General features: G+C 38.7%; 2 protein-coding genes and 1 long non-coding RNA gene across 6 annotated transcripts in view; 2 read left to right on the top strand and 1 right to left on the bottom strand.

Moving 5' to 3' along the window:
• ipo13 (importin 13) overlaps positions 1–10,374 on the top strand; it is a 67,771-nt gene extending 57,397 nt beyond the window's left edge. The window contains exons 19-24 of one of the 3 annotated variants that reach the window (XM_034180383.1): positions 4,353–4,419; positions 4,554–4,612; positions 4,734–4,823; positions 6,275–6,456; positions 8,755–8,832; positions 8,975–10,374. In XM_034180383.1, coding sequence (XP_034036274.1) covers positions 4,353–4,419; positions 4,554–4,612; positions 4,734–4,823; positions 6,275–6,456; positions 8,755–8,832; positions 8,975–9,032 — 534 coding nt within the window. In that variant the 3' untranslated portion in view covers positions 9,033–10,374. Of the gene's footprint in view, positions 1–4,352; positions 4,420–4,553; positions 4,613–4,733; positions 4,824–6,274; positions 6,457–8,754 lie in introns of those variants that run through there. The other 2 variants (XM_034180384.1, XR_004563166.1) reach the window with 2 other exon arrangements.
• A 15-nt stretch (positions 10,375–10,389) lies between these two features.
• On the bottom strand, positions 10,390–11,281 carry LOC117519082. Its single transcript, XR_004563167.1, has 2 exons — positions 11,136–11,281; positions 10,390–10,597 (listed from the first exon to the last, which is right to left on the bottom strand). It is a non-coding gene; the product is annotated as an uncharacterized LOC117519082 (long non-coding RNA).
• A 1,477-nt stretch (positions 11,282–12,758) lies between these two features.
• The window catches only part of pfas (phosphoribosylformylglycinamidine synthase), a 37,653-nt gene continuing 26,110 nt past the window's right edge, over positions 12,759–24,301 (top strand). The window contains exons 1-5 of one of the 2 annotated variants that reach the window (XM_034180381.1): positions 12,759–12,890; positions 16,896–17,018; positions 19,465–19,600; positions 19,900–20,005; positions 20,092–20,290. In XM_034180381.1, the coding sequence (XP_034036272.1) occupies positions 16,898–17,018; positions 19,465–19,600; positions 19,900–20,005; positions 20,092–20,290 (562 nt within the window). In that variant the 5' untranslated portion in view covers positions 12,759–12,890; positions 16,896–16,897. Of the gene's footprint in view, positions 12,896–16,895; positions 17,019–19,464; positions 19,601–19,899; positions 20,006–20,091; positions 20,291–24,301 lie in introns of both variants that reach the window. The other variant, XM_034180382.1, reaches the window with a different exon arrangement.

The following is a 24,301-nucleotide window of genomic DNA, read 5'->3' as shown; positions in this document are numbered from 1 at the left end:
GACAGTTACTTTGGTTTTAGCTTTCTGTCAAAATTTATTGGCGTTTAAAGAAAATACAGAATGTATAGACTTTATTCCTTTAATTTGGGGGTGATTGCAGGCAGTCACAAGCCAGTGAATGTTGGAAGAATGACAATACTGCACTTTATGCATTTGGTAAATGATCAAATGTAATTGGCTGCTCATCTGTTTCATGGCCAGTTGGATATGACACATTATTTTTGTTACAAGTAAGATGCTAAAAGATCGTGTGTATATATATATATATATATATACACGAGGTCTATTAGAAAAGAAACCGACCTTTTTATTTTTTTTCAAAAACCATATAGATTTGAATCACGTGTGATTGCGTCAGACAAGCTTGAACCCTCGTGCGCATGCGTGAGTTTTTCCACGCCTGTCTGTTGCGTCATTCGCCTGTGAGCAGGCTTTGAGTGAGGAGTGGTCCAGCCCCCTCGGCGGATTTTCATTGTCAGGAAATGGCGGAATGATTTGGGCTTTTTTTCCATCAGAATTTTTTCAGAAACTGTTAGAGACTGGCAGCTGGAAACCATTCGAAAAATTTATCTGGCTTTCGGTGAAAATTTTACGGGCTTCACAGAGAATAAGGACTGTTGCTACAGCTTTAAGGACGGCTTTAAGGATGCTCGGCGCGCCGCTCTCCGTGCCGCCATCGAGAGCCACAAACCACAGGATCATTTCTAAACGGATGGCTCTGTGGATCCGAGACCGTCGTGTGCACTTTCTGTGGTTATCACAAGAGCTGGACATCAGCCATTTTCCGGCAGATTTCACTTTTAACAAGAGATTTTGTCATGGAAAGCCGAGCAGAGGCTTCGCGCGTCACGACCGATTTGCTCATGGAGCGAGACAAAGGAACACCTCCATTTTGGTCTCACAGGACGGCTTTGAGATGGCGTTCAGACAGCTGTCGGTGGTTTTTCCATCGAGTGATTATCCGAGAAATTGTGGATGTGCCTGGACATGCCAGAACATGTCCCGTGAGGCTTCATCACGGCGTTGCTTTGCGCCATGACGCACCGCCGTGACACGCGCAATTCCGCTGCACGTCTGTCTCAATGTGCCGAAAAAGTGCTGATGTCCATGTCTTTTCACAATTCCTGTGCTAGTCAGATGACGTCCCGAATAAAACACAGTGTGCAGTTTGGAAATGAACGGCACATTCCACTGTTACAGGAGTTTTTGTCATGGAAAGAGGAGCGGAGGCTTCGCACGTCGCGGCGGTGCCGCATGGCGCACAGGGTTCAAGCTTGTCTGACGCAATCACACGTGATTCAAATCCATATGGTTTTTGAAAAAATAATGTTGGTTTCTTTTCTAATAGACCTCGTGTATATATATATATATATATATATATATATATATATATATATATATATATATATATATATACACAACCCCTGGCAAAAATTATGGAATCACCGGCCTCAGAGGATGTTCATTCAGTTGTTTAATTTTGTAGAAAAAAAGCAGATCACAGACATGACACAAAACTAAAGTCATTTCAAATGGCAACTTTCTGGCTTTAAGAAACACTATAAGAAATCAGGAAAAAAAATTGTGGCAGTCAGTAACGGTTACTTTTTTAGACCAAGCAGAGGGAAAAAAATATGGAATCACTCAATTCTGAGGAAAAAATTATGGAAAACAAAAGAACGCTCCAACACATCACTAGTATTTTGTTGCACCACCTCTGGCTTTTATAACAGCTTGCAGTCTCTGAGGCATGGACTTAATGAGTGACAAACAGTACTCTTCATTAATCTGGCTCCAATTTTCTCTGATTGCTGTTGCCAGATCAGCTTTGCAGGTTGGAGCCTTGTCATGGACCATTCTCTTCAACTTCCGCCAAAGATTTTCAATTGGATTAAGATCTGGACTATTTGCAGGCCATGACATTGACCCTATGTGTCTTTTTCCAAGGAATGTTTTCAAAGTTTTTGCTCTATGGCAAGATGCATTATCATCTTGAAAAATGATTTCATCATCCCCAAACATCCTTTCAATTGATGGGATAAGAAAAGTGTCCAAAATATCAACGTAAACTTGTGCATTTATTGATGATGTAATGACAGCCATCTCCCCAGTGCCTTTACCTGACATGCAGCCCCATATCATCAATGACTGTGGAAATGTACATGTTCTCTTCAGGCAGTCATCTTTATAAATCTCATTGGAAGGGCACCAAACAAAAGTTCCAGCATCATCACCTTGCCCGATGCAGATTCGAGATTCATCACTGAATATGACTTTCATCCAGTCATCCACAGTCCACGATTGCTTTTCCTTAGCCCATTGTAACCTTGTTTTTTTCTGTTTAGGTGTTAATGATGGCTTTTGTTTAGCTTTTCTGTATGTAAATCCCATTTCCTTTAGGCGGTTTCTTACAGTTCGGTCACAGACGTTGACTCCAGTTTCCTCCCATTCATTCCTCATTTGTTTTGTTGTGCATTTACAATTTTTGAGACATATTGCTTTAAGTTTTCTGGCTTGACGCTTTGATGTCTTCCTTGGTCTACCAGTATGTTTGCCTTTAACAACCTTCCCATGTTGTTTGTATTTGGTCCAAAGTTTAGACACAGCTGACTGTGAACAACCAACATCTTTTGCAACATTGCATCATTTACCCTCTTTTAAGAGTTTGATAATCCTCTCCTTTGTTTCAATTGACATCTCTCGTGTTGGAGCCATGATTCATGTCAGTCCACTTGGTGCAACAGCTCTCCAAAGTGTGAGCACTCCTTTTTAGATGCAGACTAACGAGCAGATCTGATTTGATGCAGGTGTTAGTTTTGGGGATGAAAATTTACAGGGTGATTCCATAATTTTTTCCTCAGAATTGAGTGATTCCATATTTTTTTTCCCTCTGCTTGGCCTAAAAAAGTAACCGTTACTGACTGCCACAATTTTTTTTCCTGATTTCTTATAGTGTTTCTTAAAGCCAGAAAGTTGCCATTTGAAATGACTTTAGTTTTGTGTCATGTCTGTGATCTGCTTTTTTTCTACAAAATTAAACAACTGAATCCTCCGAGGCCAGTGATTCCATAATTTTTGCCAGGGGTTGTATATATATACACACACTAAATTTGGCAACATTTGTGGCAGATTCATGACGATTTGCAATGGTGCGCAACAGCGCAGGACGATATTCGTGACCATGTGTAATGATTCGCCAGCAATTCATACCATTAATCGTAACACGTAGTAACAGGTCGCAACAGTTTGTGACACCACACGACTCCTCTGCCCAGAATCATCAAATTCAATTAAAATTTGTGATCCTCTGTCACGAATTTATATTTGTGGCATTTGTGACTTGTCGTGGTTATATGTAAACCCAGCATTAACAACAGATACTCCACATTTAATTCCATCCCTTTGGTCTGGGTTATGTATTTGAATGTTTTTGGATTTTGGATCAGAAAAATACAGGATATTTGAAGATGCTCTGAAAATCTTGATGATTTTTTTAATGTTGTAAAATACTTGATTGTCTGTAAAATGGATGTTAGGATACAATTGTAGTTTGGAAGCAGATCAACAGTGAGAGTCTCACAAAACTCTAGCTCATGAAACAAATGTAAAAGGATTAATGTCGGTGTGTGGTGTGAGGTGACTGGTTAGTCTCAGAGCCTTGGCCTCGTCTGAAGTCATTCCAGCCCAGAGCCAATCAAAGCCCAAATGAATTAATATTTAACTAATATTAATCAGTTCAGTCATATTGGCTGATGGCTCCTTTACAGTTTTGTCTCTTGTCTTCATTCTTCTTTCTTGTTTTCTATCTTTGGATAGACCTGAATTTCATCTCTGTCCTTTTACCTCTCTCCTCCATCCTGAATGATTTCATTATTACAAAATGAGTTGTATTTTTCTCTTTATCTGCACATGTTAATTACGTATGCACTTATGTTGCATATTCAGTCCAGTCAACCAAAAACAAGGAAATGTAATGTCAGCTAAAATTGCATTCAGCACAGTCAAAACCACCATTGCCTTTAGTTTGACTTAAGTTTCCAATGATTTCAGTGTTTGTTTGTTTTGATTTTGATTTTTTTAACTATTTGTTTGTTATTTACTGAGTTCTGCACTGGAGGATCTCTATGAATTTGGGTATAGTTTTTTGTAAACAGATGGAGGTAGTATTATAGCATGGTACAGAGATTGTTTCTCAGTCCTGACTTTCTGTCAGATCCGACTATCAGGTTGTGTGGGTATAGATGATAATAGCAGATTAAAGTTGCTTGTGCAGTGCAATGTGGTGAAGCAGTACCAGACTGAGTGGGCACAGCAGAAACATTCACTGTTTAATACCTCTATCTGCCTCTTAGGCACTCAAACGGAAACCCGATTTGTTCTTGTCTGAGATTCTTGATGTGAAAGCGGTATTCCACTGTGGTAAGGTTTCTCATGATGCACACCGTACTGGTTATTTCTTTTCAGACATATGTGTCTGCCAGTAAATGTGTGTACTGTACCAAAAATGTATGCCACCATCTTTCAGTAGTTTATTTTGATTCCCTCACATCTAGGAATTCTATCACTCAAATTTCCTGAAGGTCCAACAGTCAAGTCAACGTGCTTGTTTTTTGTGAGTGTGCACACACCGTTTGAAACACGTTCAAATGGATGTATTAGTTATATTAGCCATTTGCGATGTTTGTACATTAGTTATTTGGCTTTGGTTGTGTTGATTGTTGTGTCTCCCACAGACTGAACTGTTACCCCACTGCTCAGATGTACCTCCATTGGCCAGTGTCATGCAAGAGGAGGGCAAACTGTTGGTTCAGGCAGTATTGGAGGTGAGAAGAATCATTACATGGAAACACGACTGAAAAGCCTTACCAAATTTACTCCATTAAAGGCCCCCTCCCGATTAAACACCCTCACCCACCCAAATTTTTCAGAACATTGCATGTAGTGAAATTGTGAATTCCTTAGAGAACAGAGTAAAATGAAATGAAATAGTCCTACCTCATTGCCACGACAAAACATAAGCGATCCATGAAGTTCACACTTTGTGGCTGGGGTCCAGGACTGTCATAGTCCTCCTCTGCTGAAGTCTCAGTGTCATCTTCATCTTCACTTTCCTCCACATCCGACTCGGGGAGGACGATATCTGATATATATCAGTGTTGTAGGTTTCCCTCACCATCTTCATGACATTGCCAGTTAAATGGCCTTGAAATGAATCCCACACAAGTAGGCAGCTTGTCTGACTATTTTTTCCCCAGACAACCCGTAGCCAATGCTTGATAGAGTCTTCATCTGGCCACAATTTCCTCCCAGAGTCACAGTAGTACACCTATATGCCGCTAGGGATTTTGTCCTTCTTCATAGGCCTGATTCCTGGCAACAGTACCAAGGGTGCCAACTTGATATTGGCTGCATAGGCAGCCAATGTGACTGTGATCCTCTTTTTTCATGCCCTGTTGATGATACGGTTATTTCATGCTCCCCGGCTTGTTTTCTGGCAGTTTGAACCAAACTGGTGTTTCGTCCATATTTGTGTTGTATTTGTGTATCTTGCGCATTCTTAAGACATACTTCAGAAATATGTCCACCTTGTTATCCACCAGTTCTTTTGAGTGGCGAACACCATGTGTGGATCATTGTCTTGATATGTCATGTCATTCTACAAACTTCAAATACCAGCTGTTTGACGTTTGTATTGTATTTGTATTTCAGACTCCTCCCTGTCATGTGGATGCCCGCCATTCTCCTTTCATGGAACCGTTTTAGCAGCTCCTCTTCATTGTCCTCATAATGCACTTTCCTTCCCCCACCAGGCAGCCGTTTTTCTGTTTTCGCCAGGGTTGCAAGCTATCCTTGTTCCTACACCACTCCCGGATGCGTTTCCCTATTGACTAGGAAAATCTGAGCAGCATGGTGCTTCCTCTTCGCTTCTTTCACGACTTTTAGCTTGAACACTGCTGAGTATCAACATTTGCTTGGAGCCATGTTATGTAATTGTGTAGCAGCTACTGCATGCAGAAAAAACATTTGTTTTGAGTATGATTGTCCATAAGGCTGTACTGTGTACAGCATGCATGCAAGCATGAGCACCTAAACCGTCGTCAAATGTTCCCCTTTTGAAAAATGCGGTTCCCCGGGGCGTTTAATAGAGTAAATACAGTATTTCACTCATAATGTGATGCAACACTTTAAAAAAGCAAATATATCACTATTTCTTTTTTCTTTACAATGGGCATGTCATCTGATGTGCAATGCCTTCTCCACTGTCTGTCTTCAGGGGATTGGAGGTGCAGCATCTCGTAGTTTGATGGAGCAGTTTGCAGAAGTGTTGTTCAGTTTGAACAAGCATTGTTTTGCTTTGCTAGCAGTGTGGCTGAAGGAGGCACTGCAGCCTCCAGGATTCCCATCGTCACGGGTCACAACTGAACAGAAAGACAACTTCTCACAGCAGATTCTCAGGTAGGTTTGCTGGTCATATTTGCTCAGGAAACATTTTATCTATAATGTGATGTATATGTGAAACCACCAGTAGATACAGAATATTGTAACCAAACATACAAGTATTCAGTATTAGTATTGGTGTTCAGGTTTGAGGTTAGCGACAGTATAGTCGCAGTTCATCTAATCCAAGCAAAAGGAAAGACAAGGATGAGGCAGAGTCTGTCAACACAAGATGGTTAAAAAAGACAGGGCCTATGTAGGGACAAAGTTAACCCTCTGGGGCCCACGGCGTCGTATACGACGGCTAAGACCAAGCTTTACTAAATTATAAATAACTTTTGAATGATATGAGATAGAAACTTACTTTTTTTTTTGGTGAAAAGTTAACTCCGCAGACTTTCGAGCCAGCCATCTTTGTACTCCTCATAGAAGCTGTGTGATGATGTGCGCAATGTGAGTGTCCAATCGGAATTGGTTCACTGTCACATGGTTTTCCAAAATCCAGTCGTAGGGCAGATTTACCTCACGTGAAAAGCCAAAGATCATTTTCAGGAGTGATATGTTACTAGTTGGCCCGTTTGAATAGCCCCCTGGGTGCTACAATGAGTACATACTATTAGTACATACTCAGTGCACCCTGCGCCATTATGCACAGCGATCAGTGAAAGCAGGAGCACACGGAGAGCCTCTGATGACAGTCTCACGTGCTCAAACAAAGAGTGTGTAACTATCAGGATTGCTCCACTAGTTTGCATGTGAATGTTACTGGATAACTCTGTTGCTTTCTCTGCATAAAGCACTGTTTACCATATCAATGGACAACAAAACGCATAGACCATTTTGTATATATTGTTCAAAATGTGCATTTGTGTTTATTGTTTGAACCTTTTTGTTGTACAGACTTTCACACAAGACCTCAAATTACCTTTATAAAGTGTCAAAACTGTTGTTTATTATAGTTTGCTGTGTGTTTTGAATAAATGTGTGTCGAAAATTATTTTTCGCTGTATTTTTTCCTTGCTTATTTTTGATTGTAAACCTTTATTACACTTATAAAACACAACAAAAACATATATATTCTGAAAGCACAGGTTGTCCTGGGAAAAAAGAGACATAAAACTTGATTGTGGGATGCAGGGAGAGCTGTTAACAGCAATAATAAAACATTTATGCCAGGTGAGTGAACTGTCCAAAAAATGCCCTCGGACCCCATAGGGTTAAGGTAGGTCAGAAACAGACAGGCAAACAGGGTAAACATACAAAACACTGGCATTTGACAACAGAACGGTCTGGCGGGATACACGGGATACAAAGTGTCCTGTGTATTCTCTGATCAACACTTTCTGAACTATTGTAAGCATAACAGGAATTATTCTCTGATTGAATCAGCCCCTTCTTGAGAGTATCCAGGTAGCAGCAGATTTCTAGAGCTCTCTACTTTTCTGCTGGGGTGCTTCAAGGCTCTATGCTTGAACCACATTTTTTTATTGAAAATTGTACTTTATCTGAAAACATTATTTTTTCAATGCCATTGCTATGTAATGTCATTTTAGCTTTCCTTTCAGTAAGAAGATGATATAGTTTGTGTTTGAAGCTGAAGATCTTCCTCCTAAATCTCATCACGAATGAAACAAAATTGATGAGCTTGTCATTGTCTTCTCACTGACATTATCTTGACAGATATTGTCAGTTTCCACACATCAAATCAGTTCTTACATTGACTTCTCCAGTTTAACCAAACAAAAAAAAGTGCCTTTTTACTAACCAGCAAACCCTCGTCATTAATGTTGCATCTGTCCTGAGATCATTTGTTTTTCTTACTCTGCAAAGGTTTCACTATAGTATTGCCTTACTGCATCATACCTATTCAAAAGGGCAGCTAAGGAATTGCTATTTGTTTTTCTCTACTATCTCCAACTATCCATCAGCGTGGATCAAATCCATATCCCTGATAATGATCTCCAGAATGGTGCCTAAAACTGCATCTTGCTCTGTTTTCAAAGTGGCTAATGTTCCAACTACTCCTGATGACCTTTAAACAATACACAGTAATGCGCTGCGACTGCTTCTGGCGTTACTGTTCAGTGGAACTGAAACTTGTATTTGCTGAATATGCTGCTGATGTCTTGTACTCATCTCCCCCTGGTTTTTCATTCAGATAAATAAAAAATATCCCAGAGATTGAAGTAAAGATGCTGTTGACATTTATTTTACAATGTTCATTCAGGAAATCCAGTTGTTCTTTATAATGATATACTTTAATGCTCTCCCTTTTCCTGTCCCTCTTTCTTTGCTCTTTCTTCCTCCGTTGTGCAGAGAGCGAGTGAATAAGCGGAGGGTGAAGGACATAGTGAAGGAGTTCACACTGCTGTGCAGAGGGCTCCATGGGACAGAGTATGCTGCTGAATACTGAGATTATCCTTGAACTCTGTGACCTCTGTCCTCCACAAATATTTTACCATAACAATACAGTTGCTACAAACAAGATCACTGACGATTTCAAGAAATGATTGTAATGTTGCCTGCCCTGCTACAGTACAAGATGTGGAGCTGATCCAGCAAAGACCTGCCATTGGATTAATGGACAAAATTAAATATCCAGTTATTTTATGGAAGCTATTGTATGATCTTTTTTTTCTTCTGATTTCTTCCTCTCCCAATGTCTGTTTCTTTCTTTCTTTTTGTTTCGTTGTAATTTTTGATAAGCGCTCTGAACAGCGTGACGAGCATACTGCTGGTCAGAGCCTCTTCAGTCTTGTTCTGCCTTTCTAGATCTTCCTGTGGTAACTTCATTTTATTTTATTTTTTTCTGGTGACTAGCATTCATATGAGAAGGTCGCACATCATGTAGCTTATTGACACACACACACACACATAGTCAGTCCTGCTGCTGCTAATGGGAAAATGCAAGGAATGAAGTCAGGGCGAAATTCTTCACAGGAACCACAAACTGGTCAAATAATATTTCCAGCCACTCGGCGCTCTGAAATATCATGAACTGTTTTGTAAATTTGTCTATTATGGATAGAATTTGCCTTTTGGTGGGGAGAAAAAATGCTGAAGAGACATACGTGCTATTTTGCCAAGCCCTCATGCCTGTTTTTTTGGGGGCGGGGTGGGGGGGAGGAATGGAGCTGTACCTACTGTACATTCAGTCCCACTCATTCATACTGCATTCTGTTTGGGTTGGAAAGTACCCCATGTACCCACTGGTAAAGCTGGACTGCTCAGAGTGCTGTGCATAAGAAAGAACAAATACATGTCTTGTGCCGAGAAAGGGGGATGAGATGATAACAGGTCACGCTGAGGGATTAAATAATCCAGATGTTGGATTTATTAGTTACTGTAATCGTGCAAAATTATTAACCAAGTTGTGCATATTAACAGTTATTGATGAACACTTATGTGTATTTGAGTGTGTGTGTTCATAGATATGTGTATGAGCGGTTGTGTCTGCACAGATGTATCTTTAGCCACTTTTCAGAGCACTTCTATTGGACCTACAGTTCACATGCATATTTCCTATCTTGTGAAAAAAAGAACCATTTTCACACACCTTATTCTTTTAAACCAATCTTAAAGACTGACCAGGCATACCCAATATTTCATGTCTACTGCTCACCAGCAGTCAACACCTGTCCAGTAGCCTCCTATATCATGTTGGGTGACCGGCCGCTGATAATCATTGACTGTTCTATTGTACTGATCTGCACAACAAGGATGGCTCTTTTAACAAATGTTGAAAATCTGTTGAACCGTCTGGGCCCACTGTCTTGGAGGGGACCGAGAAGGATTAGTGTTCAGCAGCTAGACTTCAGATCTCGAAGAAAGGTTGTCATCATTTGGAAAAATTCTATACTTATTAACGTTATTGATGAATTGATATGACTGTGATAATATATACACTGTTCCATGGATAAGCAAGGCCACAACTAATAGTATTCAGTATTGAATTGGATTTTGTCGTCTCTGATAAACTTTATCTCATAATCCTTCTGTCTTATCCAAGGTGCCTGCAAACATGTAGCATGTATGTGTTTTGGGGCAGGGTGGGGTTTCGGGGGGGGGGGGGGATGCGGGCGGGGGGTATTGGTGGGCAGGTAGACTTTTCAGAATGGAGGCAAAGTGCAGCTGTGGAGTGAGCTGTCTGTTTTCTGAACTAGTGGTGCAGCTTAGCTAAAATTTCCACAACAATTGTGCATTTTGTGGTAAAAGCATGGGATTTGGCACACATATTCTAAATTAACTGATGTTTATTTTCAGATATGGAGACATCCTGGAGCTGACCTCTGAGCTACAGGGGTCCGTAAAGAATTATACAGGGGTCAAAATTTTAAAATGCTCCAATTATGTTGAAAACTTTAACTTTTGACCCCTGTACAAACTGAAACTGATCTTTGTCACCATTTTTTGCTGTTTTTACCCCATAACTCCAGAACATTCAGTCATAGATAGTCCAAACTACCTTTTTGGAATCATTATGATCAGGCAAGTAATTTTGGTATAGTTTTCAACATGATTGGAGCATTTTAAAATTTTGACTCTTGTGTCATTTTTATTGACCCCTGTAGCTCATTACAGGGTCAGCTCCAGAATGGCTCCATATCTGAAAATAAACATTAGTTAATTAAAAATATGTGTGCCAAATTTGATGCTTTTATCACAAAATGCACAATTGTTTTGCTGTGCCTCCCCACTAAATGGTTCTACGCTGACCCTCATGCTTTATTATGGTCTTGTTCTGAGGGCATGATGGGAAAATAACATTGTTTCAAGAAAGAATAGTAGGTGGAGGTATGACATGTACATTGTTTTTTGTATCTTGGCTTTAATTTATTAAATATATCTAAGACTGCAACTCTTGGTTTGTTTGAGTGAATAGATATGTGCTGCACTGTTCTTTCAACATTGTTAAAAAGGCACATTTTAGAGATACATTTCCCCTCACTATTAAAAATGATTAACTCAAGGACAGTATCAGCATAAAGGCAAAGTTCATGTAGAGTATTTTCCAAGTTTTCTCATGCAGAGTTCATTAACAAAGTAATACAAGGTGTACTTTCATATCTACGTAGATAGTTGCCCACTTAGTGTCACTACACAAGGTGGTAACTTTTTTGTCATATAATAAAAATAACATTTAAGACTTAGAAATGTTTAAAAACAAAGTGAAGAGAAAGCTTTTGCAGCTCCAGTTGTGCACAAAAATGGGTGACCTTGGATTAAGGATTATGACATCAAATCAAAATTATTAAAATGTATTAACCTTGATGCAAAAGAATTATGTGCTTCAGTCACAAAGTGAATACAAACTGAGACAATCTGTTAAATAAATGAAATACAGGTTGAAATTATGGCAGTACACACCCTGTAATACACGTGATCACAAAAATACTTAGTGGTCTAAAGCATTTAGCTTTAGAGTAATTTCCAAGTGTGTATTTTTTAGTCTATGAGCCAGTCATTAATTTTGACCTAATTGGTACCATGTAAGGTGACAAAACAACAGTTAGAATCCAGCCTCAGTGCACCACGGCTGACAGAAAAATGTATGATAATCATTCCAGGGTGACCCAGCTAGAGGTCAATAAAAAATTACAGGGAGGTCAAAATGCAAAAATGCTTCAATCACGTTTAAAACTATACTACATTATTTGTCTGATCATAATTATTCCAAAAAGGTATAGTTTGGACTATCTAGGACTGAATGTTCTGGAGTTATGGGGTAAAAACACCAAAAATGGTGACAAAGATCAATTTCAGTAAAAACCGTTATATCAGATCTTGATGAATGATGGCTCTTGGTGCAGTGCCATCTGTGGGATCAGAGATAATGGGCATTCAGTTGAGGCTTACGTCCTTGCCCTTTACACACTGAAATTCTGCCAGATTCCTTGAATTGTTTAATGATGCAATGAACTGTAGAGGGAGACATTTGCAAATCCCTTCTCACCTTATTTATTTTATTTTATTTTTTTTATTTATTTATTTTTTCCAGTCATTTTTTTTCTTACATTTGTTGAGAAACTACAGAGCTTCTGCCCACTTTTGCTCCTCAAAGGCAGCCTTTCGTGGATACCACCCAATCACGATTTACAATCACCTGCTTTGGAATAACATCTTTATTTATTTATTTATTTGTTTGTTTGTTTGTTTGTTTGGAATGTGATGTGGGCCAGTAAATGCAAGAATTGCATCATGTAATTTTAAGGATCACTTAAAAAAATGTGTCCCATTTCTTCCCAAATTTTCCTTTTGTGTTTGTGTGTATATGTGTAAAAAAAAAAAAAATCATACTAATTTTCTTCATCTTACTGTGGTTGTTTGTGTTGCGCATGCGCTTTCACGCGCTTTGACACGCGGGTTCGGAGGCGCGTGATTCCGTCTTCGGAAAGTCGAACAAAACTAAACTTTTCTTAACGAACAAACCTCGTCTGCTGAAGCTGCTGCACGTAAGGTAATCAGTTAACAAACCTGAGTATGTTTAGCTGCTGGTAAACTCGATGACAGGTTAGCACGTTAGCTTCCGCACAGCTGTGAGACGGAATACTGACAAGAAGTAAAAACGATGTTTTTAAATATCGTATCGAGCTGTCCGCGTCAGTTTAATCACTGCAGACACGCTGAGATAAATGAGTAAAGAGAAAGCTCGCAGTCTGTTATTATTTAAGGAAAACCTCAGTTGTCGAGGCGTTTGTGTCATTTGGATTAAATCTGCTAACGCATGGATGGTAAATAAACCGTATTTTTCTGAAGTAAGAGTGCAATTTTTGAATGAAACTATGTGAGAGGGTTATTTTTGATCATGTTTGTACACCGTCCCTTAATTTCCAGAAGCCACAAGTTATTGGACGAGCTAATTTTAAATTAAATCAACACTTGGCCAGGTTATCTTTAGACAGGCGGTCAGGGGATGGATACATAAACATTTCCAAGTCACTGAATATGTCTTGGACTTAATTTACCTCAGTCTCATTAAGACACACAAACATTAAGGTACTGCGTGGTGAATCTGTTGGTAGTCAAAAACTGTGCAGGAGGGAGACAAGTGAGGGAAGCCACCAACACAGAAGGGTTTGTAGGATTCTTCCACCATGAAACTGTGTCCAAAGTTGGACTTTGCACAGTTTCTGAAGTTGCAGTCACAGAAGCCTATAACTCCTGGCTTTCCTAAAGAAAACTGGCTGCAAAAGTGACTTTGAACTATATTGATTAACCTAATAACTTATGAGCTCTGAAAAGGAATTGCCTGTTTTAAAAATGTCTGATTGAACACAAACAAACAGGAGCCTGCATGTGTACAACTTCTCTTCTGGAGGTAAACGATTCTCACCTCTGCTTTCTGGCACTGTGAAGGAACCTCTAGAGGAACGTTGTGGGATCCATCGTCATTGACATTTTGTTTTCGTGTTGGCATTTTAAACAATGCAGTGCTGGTGAATTTTTACACTGGTTCGGTCAGAGCGCTGGCCTTAATTGCAGAAGGTCACCCATTTTGAGTCCATGATGGAAGTGGCATCCAATGCCACGATAGTGCCATCGCCCTCCTCTCACCTACTTAATTTTTTTTTTTTTTTTTACTTCACCCCCAGAAAGGGAGTTAAGTATTGTTTTTAGCGACTCTGTGTGTATGTCTGTCTGGAGTATAACTGATGAACTGATCAACAAATCTTCAATATCAGGTCACTAGTCCAATTGATATTTTGATTATTATTATATATACAGTGCAAAGAGAAAGTATTCACAGTACTTCATGTTACAGCCTCATTTCAAAATGGGTGAAATCCCCCCCCTCAAAATTGTACACAATACAGCATAATGACAATGTTGAATATATATGTACGAGGTCTATTAGATAAGAAACCGACACTTTTAATTTTTTTTTTTTACTATATGGATTTGAATGACGTGCGATTCCACCAGTCATGCTTGAACCCTCATGCACATGCGTGAGTTTTTTCACGCGTGTCGGTGACGTCATTTCCCTGTGTGACTAGTTCTCCTTTGCCTGTAGAGGATAGAGTGTTTTCTTCTAGAAGCAGCTCTCTTCTGTTTGCAGAGGGTGGAACTATACATCTGTTAGGAAACTTGTAACAGGTAGGTACTCAACTGAATTTAAATTTTAAAAATGTTTGCCGCTGTTCAGCTTTGTTTACTACGTCATCGGTCTAAAAGTTATCGGACAAAAATTTATCTTCGATAATTATCTGTTATCAGATTATCGGAACTGTGCCCACCACTGATCTGGGGTACTAGTTATATGTGTGTAAAACATTGTGGTCATAACTAAGGGTATCTGAGGTGCCCAAATAGGGTGTATTCCAAATTTGAGGTTTATATCTACATTTTTAGCTGAGATAATGCCTTTTAAAAATGAAAAAAAGCTCAAAAGTTGTTCTCGAGTGAAAAATGGGATTGTGGGCACCCTTATTTAAAAAATTATATCAAAAAAACTACTTGGAATTAAGCAGAAATATTTTGCATGTGTTCATTAGATATTTGTAGGTACTTGCAAAGAAAAAAAAAAATCATGAGAATCCGAGTCGGTAACCTGGGAGGCACCTGATGATTTCACATGGAATGACCCAAAAGGCACCTGAAGGACTCCTAGACCATGAGTAACGAAATTCTCTGGTTTGATGAGACAAAGATTGATTCAGCAGTACAATGACCCTAAGCACACCATGAAGATATCAAAGGAGTGGCTTCAGGACAACTCTGTGAATGTCCTTGAGTGGCCCAGCCAGAGCCCAGACCTGAATCCGATTTAACATCTCTGGAGAGATCTGAAAATGGCTGAGCACCAACACTCCCCATCCAACCTGGTGGAGCTTGAGAGGTGCAGCAAAGAGAAATGGGCAAAACTGCCCAAAGATAGGTGCACAAAGCTTGTGGCATCATATTCAAGAAGACTAATTGCTGCCAAAGGACCATCAACAAAGAATTGAGCAAAGTGTGTGAATATAGATGCAATTTCTTAGTTTTTATTTTTTAATAAATTTGCAAAAATGTAAAAAAAAAAAAAAAAACTTTTTCATGTCATCATTATGGGGTTATGGGGTGTTGTGAGTAGAATTTTGAGGGGAAAAAAATAATTTACTCTATTTTGGAATAAGGCTGTAACATAAAATGTGGAAAAAATGAAGCACCTTGAATACTTTCTGGATGCATTGTGTGTGCGTTTTTATATATATATATATATATATATATATATATATATATATATATATATATATATATATATATATATATATATATATATATATATATATATATATATATATGCAACACTTGCTTTTGCTCCAATTTTCCATGAGCTCAACTCGTACATCTAAAGCATGTTCTGTATACACACAAGACCTATTTCTCTCAAATGTTGTTCGCAAATCTGTCTACATCTGTTAGTGAGCACTTCTCTGTTGCTGAGATAATCCATCCCTCCTTACAGGTGTGGCATATGAAGATGCTGATTAGACAGCATGATTATTGCATAGGTGTACACTGACCACATCAAAACTAAAACGAAAGAGATGATTACAACCTTGCATTAAATATAAGAGCACCGTTCTGTCTGGTTGCCGAATAGTCAGTCCACCAGGGAAACAGGTAGCAGCAGTTCATTATAGTTAACCTCTTGAAACCCTGCAGTCAACATACAGTGACACCATTTTCTTCAAAAAATATTTCTTGCATCAGCTCAGGTCTTATGCCTCGGTCACACAGCACACGACGATAGCTGGACGAAGGATAAAATGTCAAAATCATAGAGAAAAAGAAGATCCGACCCTTTTCTCATCACCAAAAGGAAAGGAAAGAAACAAAACCAAAACTAACGGAAGAAAAAGAAGTGAAGACTTTAAACAAAATCAAAATGAAACATTCACAATGATGTGACCGAAAGCGAGTATAATACAGATCATAGCCAGCCTTGTCCTCATATCCGCAGTAGTTGTAGGTGTGAGATTTTGTTTGAATTTACACCAGGTGAGAGATTTTGTCTTCACATTCTATGTTCTCCAACAGTCATGGGGAACTGTCCTTGCCAGATGAAGGCTACTCCCAAAGACATGCACACGCAGGCCAGCCACAAACAGTTTAAACATGCGCAAATAGATAAAGTAGTTGATAAAACTTTCCTAACACTGTTGTTTATGTATGAAAATGTTGCTTTTTCATCCCAAAAATTCAATAGTGATGCAATGGTGTTTCCTTCAGCTCGTTGAATCTTTAGTTATTGATGGACAAATTAAAGTTTCGGCGGTATTTGTTCAGATTTTTCAACAATTTAAAAATTCTGACGATGCGCCAGCTGCAGGAACGAAGCTGGACGAAAGTTTAAGTCCAAATTTCTCGTTTTGTTTTTTGGTTTGTTGTCCTTCGACAGTGCCATGTGACCGGGGTATATGGATGTTAATGTCCCTCTTTCGAAGTGATTTTTGTCTCCATGTGTCTTTCAGTGATGGCTGTAGTGAGGTTGTACAGTAATGAAGCTGTGAGGGGGCGGGCCTTAGAGAAGGCAGGCAAGCTCTACCCCAAGCTGTCAATCACAACTGAGCTCTGCTACAACGTGGAGCTGACAGGTGAGTATGGAACAGTTTGTCACTTGATGAAAAATGTAATGACCAGCAAAACTGTTGGGAGAAAACTAGGCCTGCAACTAATGGTGAGTTTCATTCAGGTCGACTGCCGGCCACAAATTGAGAATCCATGCAGATCAGTCAAGTGGTGGAACTGGAAATGCACACCACCAACACAAGCTCCCAAAATTGAGCTGACCTAGAAAATAAAAAGTGCATTATTTCTAAGAGTGAAAAGTGAGATTACCAAATTGTTTTACTCATCAACATTGTAAAACTCACAGGTTTTGTTGAGTTTTCAGACAAAGTCCTTTAGTTAGTAAGTAAACTTTATTTATATAGCAACTTTCCCAGATACTGATCACAAAGTGCTTTACAGACTGCAGTAAAATAGATACAAGGCATAGAATACAACAAGGTTAGAACAGCAAAATAAAAACAAATAGGTAGTGGCACTAATTAAAAGCTTGTCTAAATAAGTGTCTTAAGCTGCTTTTTAAAGGAATCAACAGAGAGACGAGGGCAGGGTGTTCCACAGCCTTGGGGCTACTGCTTGAAACGACAGGTCCCCCCGAGTTTTAAACCGGGTCTTAGGGACCTTCAGAAGGTTTTGGCCCGAGGACCAGAGAGCGGCCAGAAGATAGGGGGTTAATAGGTCTGTGATGTATTGGGGGCCTGTCCATTAAAAGCTCTAAAAGTCCGTGGGGTATATGTGCACCACCACAACTCTGTGAACCTATATTTTTCTGAAGCCTTAATGTTCCATTAATTAAATAGGTTAACATTGAAAGTTTTGGGATGCACTACCTGTTTTCACTCAACAAATAGACATACCCTATCCATTTTTCATAAGACAAAAACACCAAAATTCTTCACTGAGGTACACAAAAGCAATGTCTAAAGTAGTCTTAGTGTAAAACAAAGTTAAAATGTTTTTGAATATATTGCCTCTTTTATGAAATAAATAGGGTACCCCATAATTGTCTTTTTCCAAAATGGATTAAATTTACGTTTTTCTTCAAAGTTCTACACACCGTTCCCCATAATGACAGTGTGAAAAGTTGGGGTTTTTTTTTTTTGTTTTTTGAAATTTTGGCAAATTTACAAAAAATAAAAACAAACCAAAAAAAAACCTAAGAAATCATGAAGCTCAAAATCGAGCTCAGGTGCATCCTGTTTTCACAATGCATGTTTGTCAAGATTGGTGAATATGCAGGGTTTCAGAAGTACCTGTAGCTGAGTTAACTTTTGTTCTTGTTTTTTTTTCTTTTTTCTTTCTTTTCTCCACCCTCTAAAATGCCAAGGTGGGTGTTTACATTCCCAGTCTGTGAGAGTACTAAAATTCAATAACTCTCATGTATTTGCCATTTGGCTCGATCATTACGCCCCTCACTTTCTTTTAATGCTTAGGGTAAGTTTTTACATCACAATGTTTCACGTGGACGTGAAAATGTGTCTCCCAGAGTAGCAGCTTTCTTTTTTTGTTTTTTTTTTTTGCCGGCAGTTACAAGTGCTTTATTTTGAAAGTCACTCAACTTTTCAGCAGCTGCCGTGTGTGTTGTCAGTCAGTACAGCTCTGAGCCAGAGCATGCATGCTCTGAGGAGGTGACTCAGGACAAATCTGGGGAGTTAGATTCCCTGCAAACCAGTCACGTTGTAACTGCAGTGTGTGTGTGAAAGGAGTGAGAGGGTGAGGGTGGAGCTATAACAGAAGAGTGAGCTCAAATAAAGTGAGTATTGAAAGTATTAAATATGCTGTAGAACATAAGGTTGTAGGTCAGCAAAGTTTTCTACTTTTTACAGTGTGTGCATATTCTGTTTTTGCTGCATGATAATTTATTCTCAGAAAATAGAACTGAAGTAACATTCATTACAAGATGATTAAGACATTTCAAAATGCACCTGTGTTGTTTTTCTAATTTGACTTGCTGTCAAATAAAGGCTACTTATCCAGTCTTATATTTCATCATTGAAATTTTTATGGAAAGAGCTGTGTTACAGTGTTGTCTTGTTCTTATGAACCCAGTATCATGTATCAGCTCATCTTATGTGCTGAGTGTATGCCTTGTTTTACGGAAATGACCGGCCCCTACAAATCATGTGACCCTTATTCTTTGTATCATAACCAGCCTGTATACATTGATTTATGTTTGAGCTGCATGGACGGAAATTACTTAATTGTGATAGGAATTCAAGTAAAGAATTATTCTGCTTACATTTCAAAATGCATGCAAATTAGCAGTTGTCCTCTAAAACCCTGAAATGGGGGTGAAAATACTCTTCAAAATATAAAAATGAGGGTAAAATTCTAGAGGGAACCCTGATGTTGCTTTTTTGTTGTTGTTGATTGATTAATATTCAATCCAGGAACACTGCTGCACCAGCTGATTGGAGAAGAGGAGGTTTGGAAACTTTCACTATGTTCCTGACTTGTTTGTTTCTCCTGCAGGCTGTGAAAGTCTCACTGCGAAGGAGAAGGAAATTCTTCTCTGGTTATTCCGTCCGTCTTTTCAGACAGAGCCGCTGTCTGAAACGCCAAAGCTCACAGAGGGAAGCGGGGAGAGACTGGTGGAAATTGGACCCAGGTACCAGCACTCCTGAATGAAGTCTACACACCACAGTTCACATTTACATTTTAAAACTTTAAAATAGTTTTTGTTTGTCTGACTGGAACAAATCAGGCACAGATTTTGAGGAACGGTGACAATTGGACTAGGAAGGCAATATAGCAAAGGGACAGGAGATATACACAGTGACAAATAAAGGTGATTATTAGTTATTATGAACAGGCAAGGTCAGCGTCATGTCCATATATCATATGTTAAGTTAATATGGAATGAAATGTTGAAAATCACATTAATAAGTTAATTATTTTGTTGTTCAGGTTGAATTTCTCCACTGCCTGGTCCACTAATGCTGTGTCCATCTGCCAGAGTGCTGGTCTCACTAACGTCACCAGGGTTGAGCTATCTCGCAGGTTCCTCATCAAGGTCTAAATATACTAAAATTACTTGATTCAGGGTTGTTTGAAATTTTGCTCCAGCTTCTAATGGGATGTTTATTATTTTTCCTGTAGCCCAAGAAGGAAGAGAACATGACTGAGCTAAATGGAAGTGTAGATGAACTGATTGAATGTCTGTATGACAGTATGACAGAATGTATCTACCACCATCCCATTACCTCATTCTGCGTTGAAACCAAACCACAGCTGGTCTTTGAGGTGGACGTGTTGGGGAAGGGGCGTGCTGCTTTGGAGAAAGCAAACGATGATCTGGGTAGGACTCTTATGTACACACACTGGGTTCATTATGATCAACATCATCAAAATATGTATCATTTTTTACAATGACCCGTAGACTTTTAATCTCCACTGTGTCATGTTGATGGAAACTGTGTTTCTCATTAAATACTAAGGGTGTAAAGGTACATGTATTTGTATTGAACCGTTTCGGTACGGGACGTTCGGTTCAGTACAGGGCGGTTCACGGGTGAGTTCGCGTTGCGTGTTTACATTCAGTGGTGCCAACTTAGTGACTTTCTCGTGACTTTCCAAACCCTCTTGACGACTTATTTTCTCAAACGCGACTAGTGACCAATCAAGCTACTTTTCCTGGCGTTACCCAAGACTTTTCTGATGTTTGGCGACTGAAAGTGAAAGTCTCTGTTATTGAGCGACAGCGGGCCTCCCCCTCCTCTGCAGCCTGAAAGCACTGAACGGAGGGATATCTACAATCCTCCTCACTCGGACTCGCTCAGCCTACTGACCTGCGCTGTGATTAAATAGTCCCCAGACTGAGAAGCCCTGGCCTTGATAAGTTATTTTATTTTAATAGGTGTTGGCCAGTTTTAATGGCAAAATAAATAAACATTCCAAGAATCAAGTGTATTTGTTGTTCTAAATATTTTAAGGTGGTTTTACTCACTTTTTTGCCTCTCCCACAATGTTTTTGTTTTCAAATATTTATTTAAAAAGATATATTAACAAACATTAAATGAATAGTTAATAGAAAGTGATAGAAAATTAATTGTACAAAAGTAAAGGGATTCTTTAACATTAATTCTCTCTAAAAAAAAAAAAAAAACCCTTATAGAGTGTGACAGTTTTGGACAAGTTAATTTTTCTGGCAAAAAATATGAAGGTTGAATAAAATTGAACAGGGCTTCATGCTGGAACCGTTGTGCTGCTCTTTACTTGTGGAAAGGTTTTGTTAAAAGCTGTTTACTAGGAATTTATTTTTTATAATATTTCATACATTTGTCATTTATTTGAGAACATATTTAACTTATTACCAGGCAGCACTTTGCAATTATTTTATTTTCCTGTTTGTATAATGTTAGAATAAATTGTTGGTTTAAACAACAAGTAAATTTAGGGTTTGCATTTTGTTCCCATACTGTACCGGAAATGAACCAGACCGTGAGCTCAGAACCGAGATACATACCAAACCATGATTTTTGTGTATCGTTACACCCCTATTAAATACCTAGCAGATATTATAGGGATGCAGCAGATAACTGAAACAATCCTGCAAGCACCAAAGTCAGCACAAATACTCCTTAGACATTACTCTATTGAAAAAAACGACGAGCCATTTAAATTTTCAATATGCGGCCAAGTAGGGGTCAATTGAAGAATTACTCAGTGGTCAAAATTAAATATGCTCCAATCAAATTGACAGCTACACTACATTATTATTTATCTAATTGTAACAATTCCAAAAACGTGTACAACCCCAATTGCAATGAAGTTGGGATGTTGTGTAAAATGTAAATAAAAACAGAATACAATGATTTGCAAATCCTCTTTAACCTTCAATTGAATACACCACAAAGATGAGATATTTAATGTTCAAACTGATAAACTTTATTGTCTTTGTGCAAATATTTGCTCATTTTGAAATGGATGCCCGTAAGACGTTTCAAAAAGTTGGAACAGGGCAGCAAAAGACTGGGAAAGTTGATCAATGCTCAAAGAACACCTGTTTGGAAACAGGTGAGTGTCATGATTGGGTATAAAAGGAGCATCCTCAAAAGGCTCAACCAACATCATTGTATAAAGCATCTTACCGCGCTGGCTCAGGAAAACTTCAGAAAACCATTGACAGTTAACACAGTTCATCGCTACATCTACAAGTGCAAGTTAAAACTCTACCATGCAAAGCGAAAGCCATACATCAACAACACCCAGAAACGAAACCACCTTCTCTGGGCCATAGCTCATTTGAAATGGACAGATGCAAAGTGGAAAAGTGTGCTGTGGTGTCATGAGTCCACATTCCAAATTGTTTTTGGAAATCATGGATGGAAAAAAATTAAGTTAAGACACAACAATAATTTATTTGGTTCTCCTCATTGAATAAACTTGTTAAAATAAAAAAACCTGTGTAGTTCGTGCAGTTTCTCTTTATAAATACATTTGCTGAAGATCTAAGGGTTTAACCACTGAATCTGAAACATGACGGTAGATGCGTGAAACGAAGTGGAATAAGTCTCTTTGCCAAAGGGTATTCCATGTGATGTCAGTGACCCTTTGGCCTTGGCGGAGGTTTGCGTTCTGAGTGCTTCTAGTTAACATATTTCACAAGAAGGAAAAGAAAAAACACTGTGTAACAATCTGGGAAGAGTATTCAATCAACTAAAACTAAAGATCATATATAGCTTCGTGTTTCTTCTTCCACTGTACTGAACAGTAGTTCTAGCCAATGAATTTTGTTCTCAGAAGTGCACCAGATTGAGGCATTTAAGCTTAGATTGTACAACATTTCCTTCTAAGCGCATGCCACATTTTTACTGACTTAAGTCAAGTGGTTCCATTTTTAATATTCAGCAGCAAACCCTGATGATCTTCTGTTTATACTTTGTCATTTCAGTTGAAGTTCTTCCAGCTTTACTTTAAAATGCATTTTCTCTTATGTATAATTACTGTAAACCTTCTGTTTCTTCAGTCTTGCTGCTGTCTGTGGGTACTTTGTGCTTGCTGGTGAGGGTTTTAAAGTCACGCGACATTACTAAACTGGTTAAAGTCACAGGACAGCCATGACGTTGATTTTGATCACACTTGCATGTTTACTCATCTTGAAAAGTGGACTTTATTCTTCTAAATGGCATTCTTTTCCTCAAACCACATTAAAGAAAAAAAAATTTTTCCTTGTGACATTCACATGGGCATTAAAATTTAATGATATGAAAAAGTTTATAGTGTTTAATAGATCTTGCAAGTAACGGGGGGAAAAAGGGGGAAAGTTGATATTCTTAACGGTCTCATTCGTCTTTTAATCTTGAAACCAGATGTTTTCAGTGTATAGCAAAAACATTTGAATATTTTTAGAGGGGCTGTAGTGGTTTTTTGGATCCATGAATGTTGTGTTAAAATGAGTAATCATCATTTAAATGAACTTAAGACTTAAAAATATGAGTTGTTTTAGGAATCCATTGCACACAATGCCAAACGTTTACTTGTTCTATCTTAAAAATGTCCATAGATGAGACAGGGTACATGCTAATTATAACAACTGGAAGTTGTATTCTGAAAGCACATACTGTACCTGACCAGGCTGAGAATGGCCAATGACAACAACAACATCCACGCACCGACAGAAAATGGCAGTCAGTTTTGACATCTGATGAAGTCATGTGGTAATGCTTCTACAAAATCTCCTTCAGTGAGCAGTGTTAAGAAACTGAAACAAGATCTAAAAGCTAAAATTTTGAAGTAATTTGAACTTTACACCAAAATTTGCTAAACGTTTTCTTGGGACTTTCAATGGAAACGACTTTGTAGCTGATCAACCTAACCGCTTGTGTAGAATGTTGTGTGTGTGTTTGTAACTGTGTGTTTATACAGTTTTTGTCTTGCTTCATTAATATTCAAAGGTTTTTTAGTCGATGATAAGCTTGGCCTGAGTTAGTCCGTTGGTATAGCCATTACAGCCTGACTGATATGGATTTTTTGGGGGGGGGCGTCCAATACAGATATTAGTGGGTAAATTTATGATATTGATATATCTGCTAGTATATACATAGTAACTCCCTTCGGCCGCTCCCTTGTTTTCACTCAAGGTCGCCACAGCAGATCCAGGGTGGGTCTGCATGTTGATTTAGTACAAGTCTTACGCCGGATGCCCTTCCTATGCAACTTCACATTACATGAAGAAATGTAGCAGGGATGGGGTTTGAACTGGGAACGTTCTGCATTTAATCCAAGCACACTAACCACTTGGCCACCACCCCTAAAGGCAATCATTACCAATATTTCATTATCAAACCCTTATGATAAAGAAATTAGT

Source organism: Thalassophryne amazonica, chromosome 10, assembly GCF_902500255.1.
Source record: "Thalassophryne amazonica chromosome 10, fThaAma1.1, whole genome shotgun sequence".
Lineage (NCBI taxonomy): Eukaryota > Metazoa > Chordata > Actinopteri > Batrachoidiformes > Batrachoididae > Thalassophryne > Thalassophryne amazonica.
Note: the sequence above shows the minus strand (reverse complement) of the source record. Positions and strands in the feature narration are given on the sequence as shown.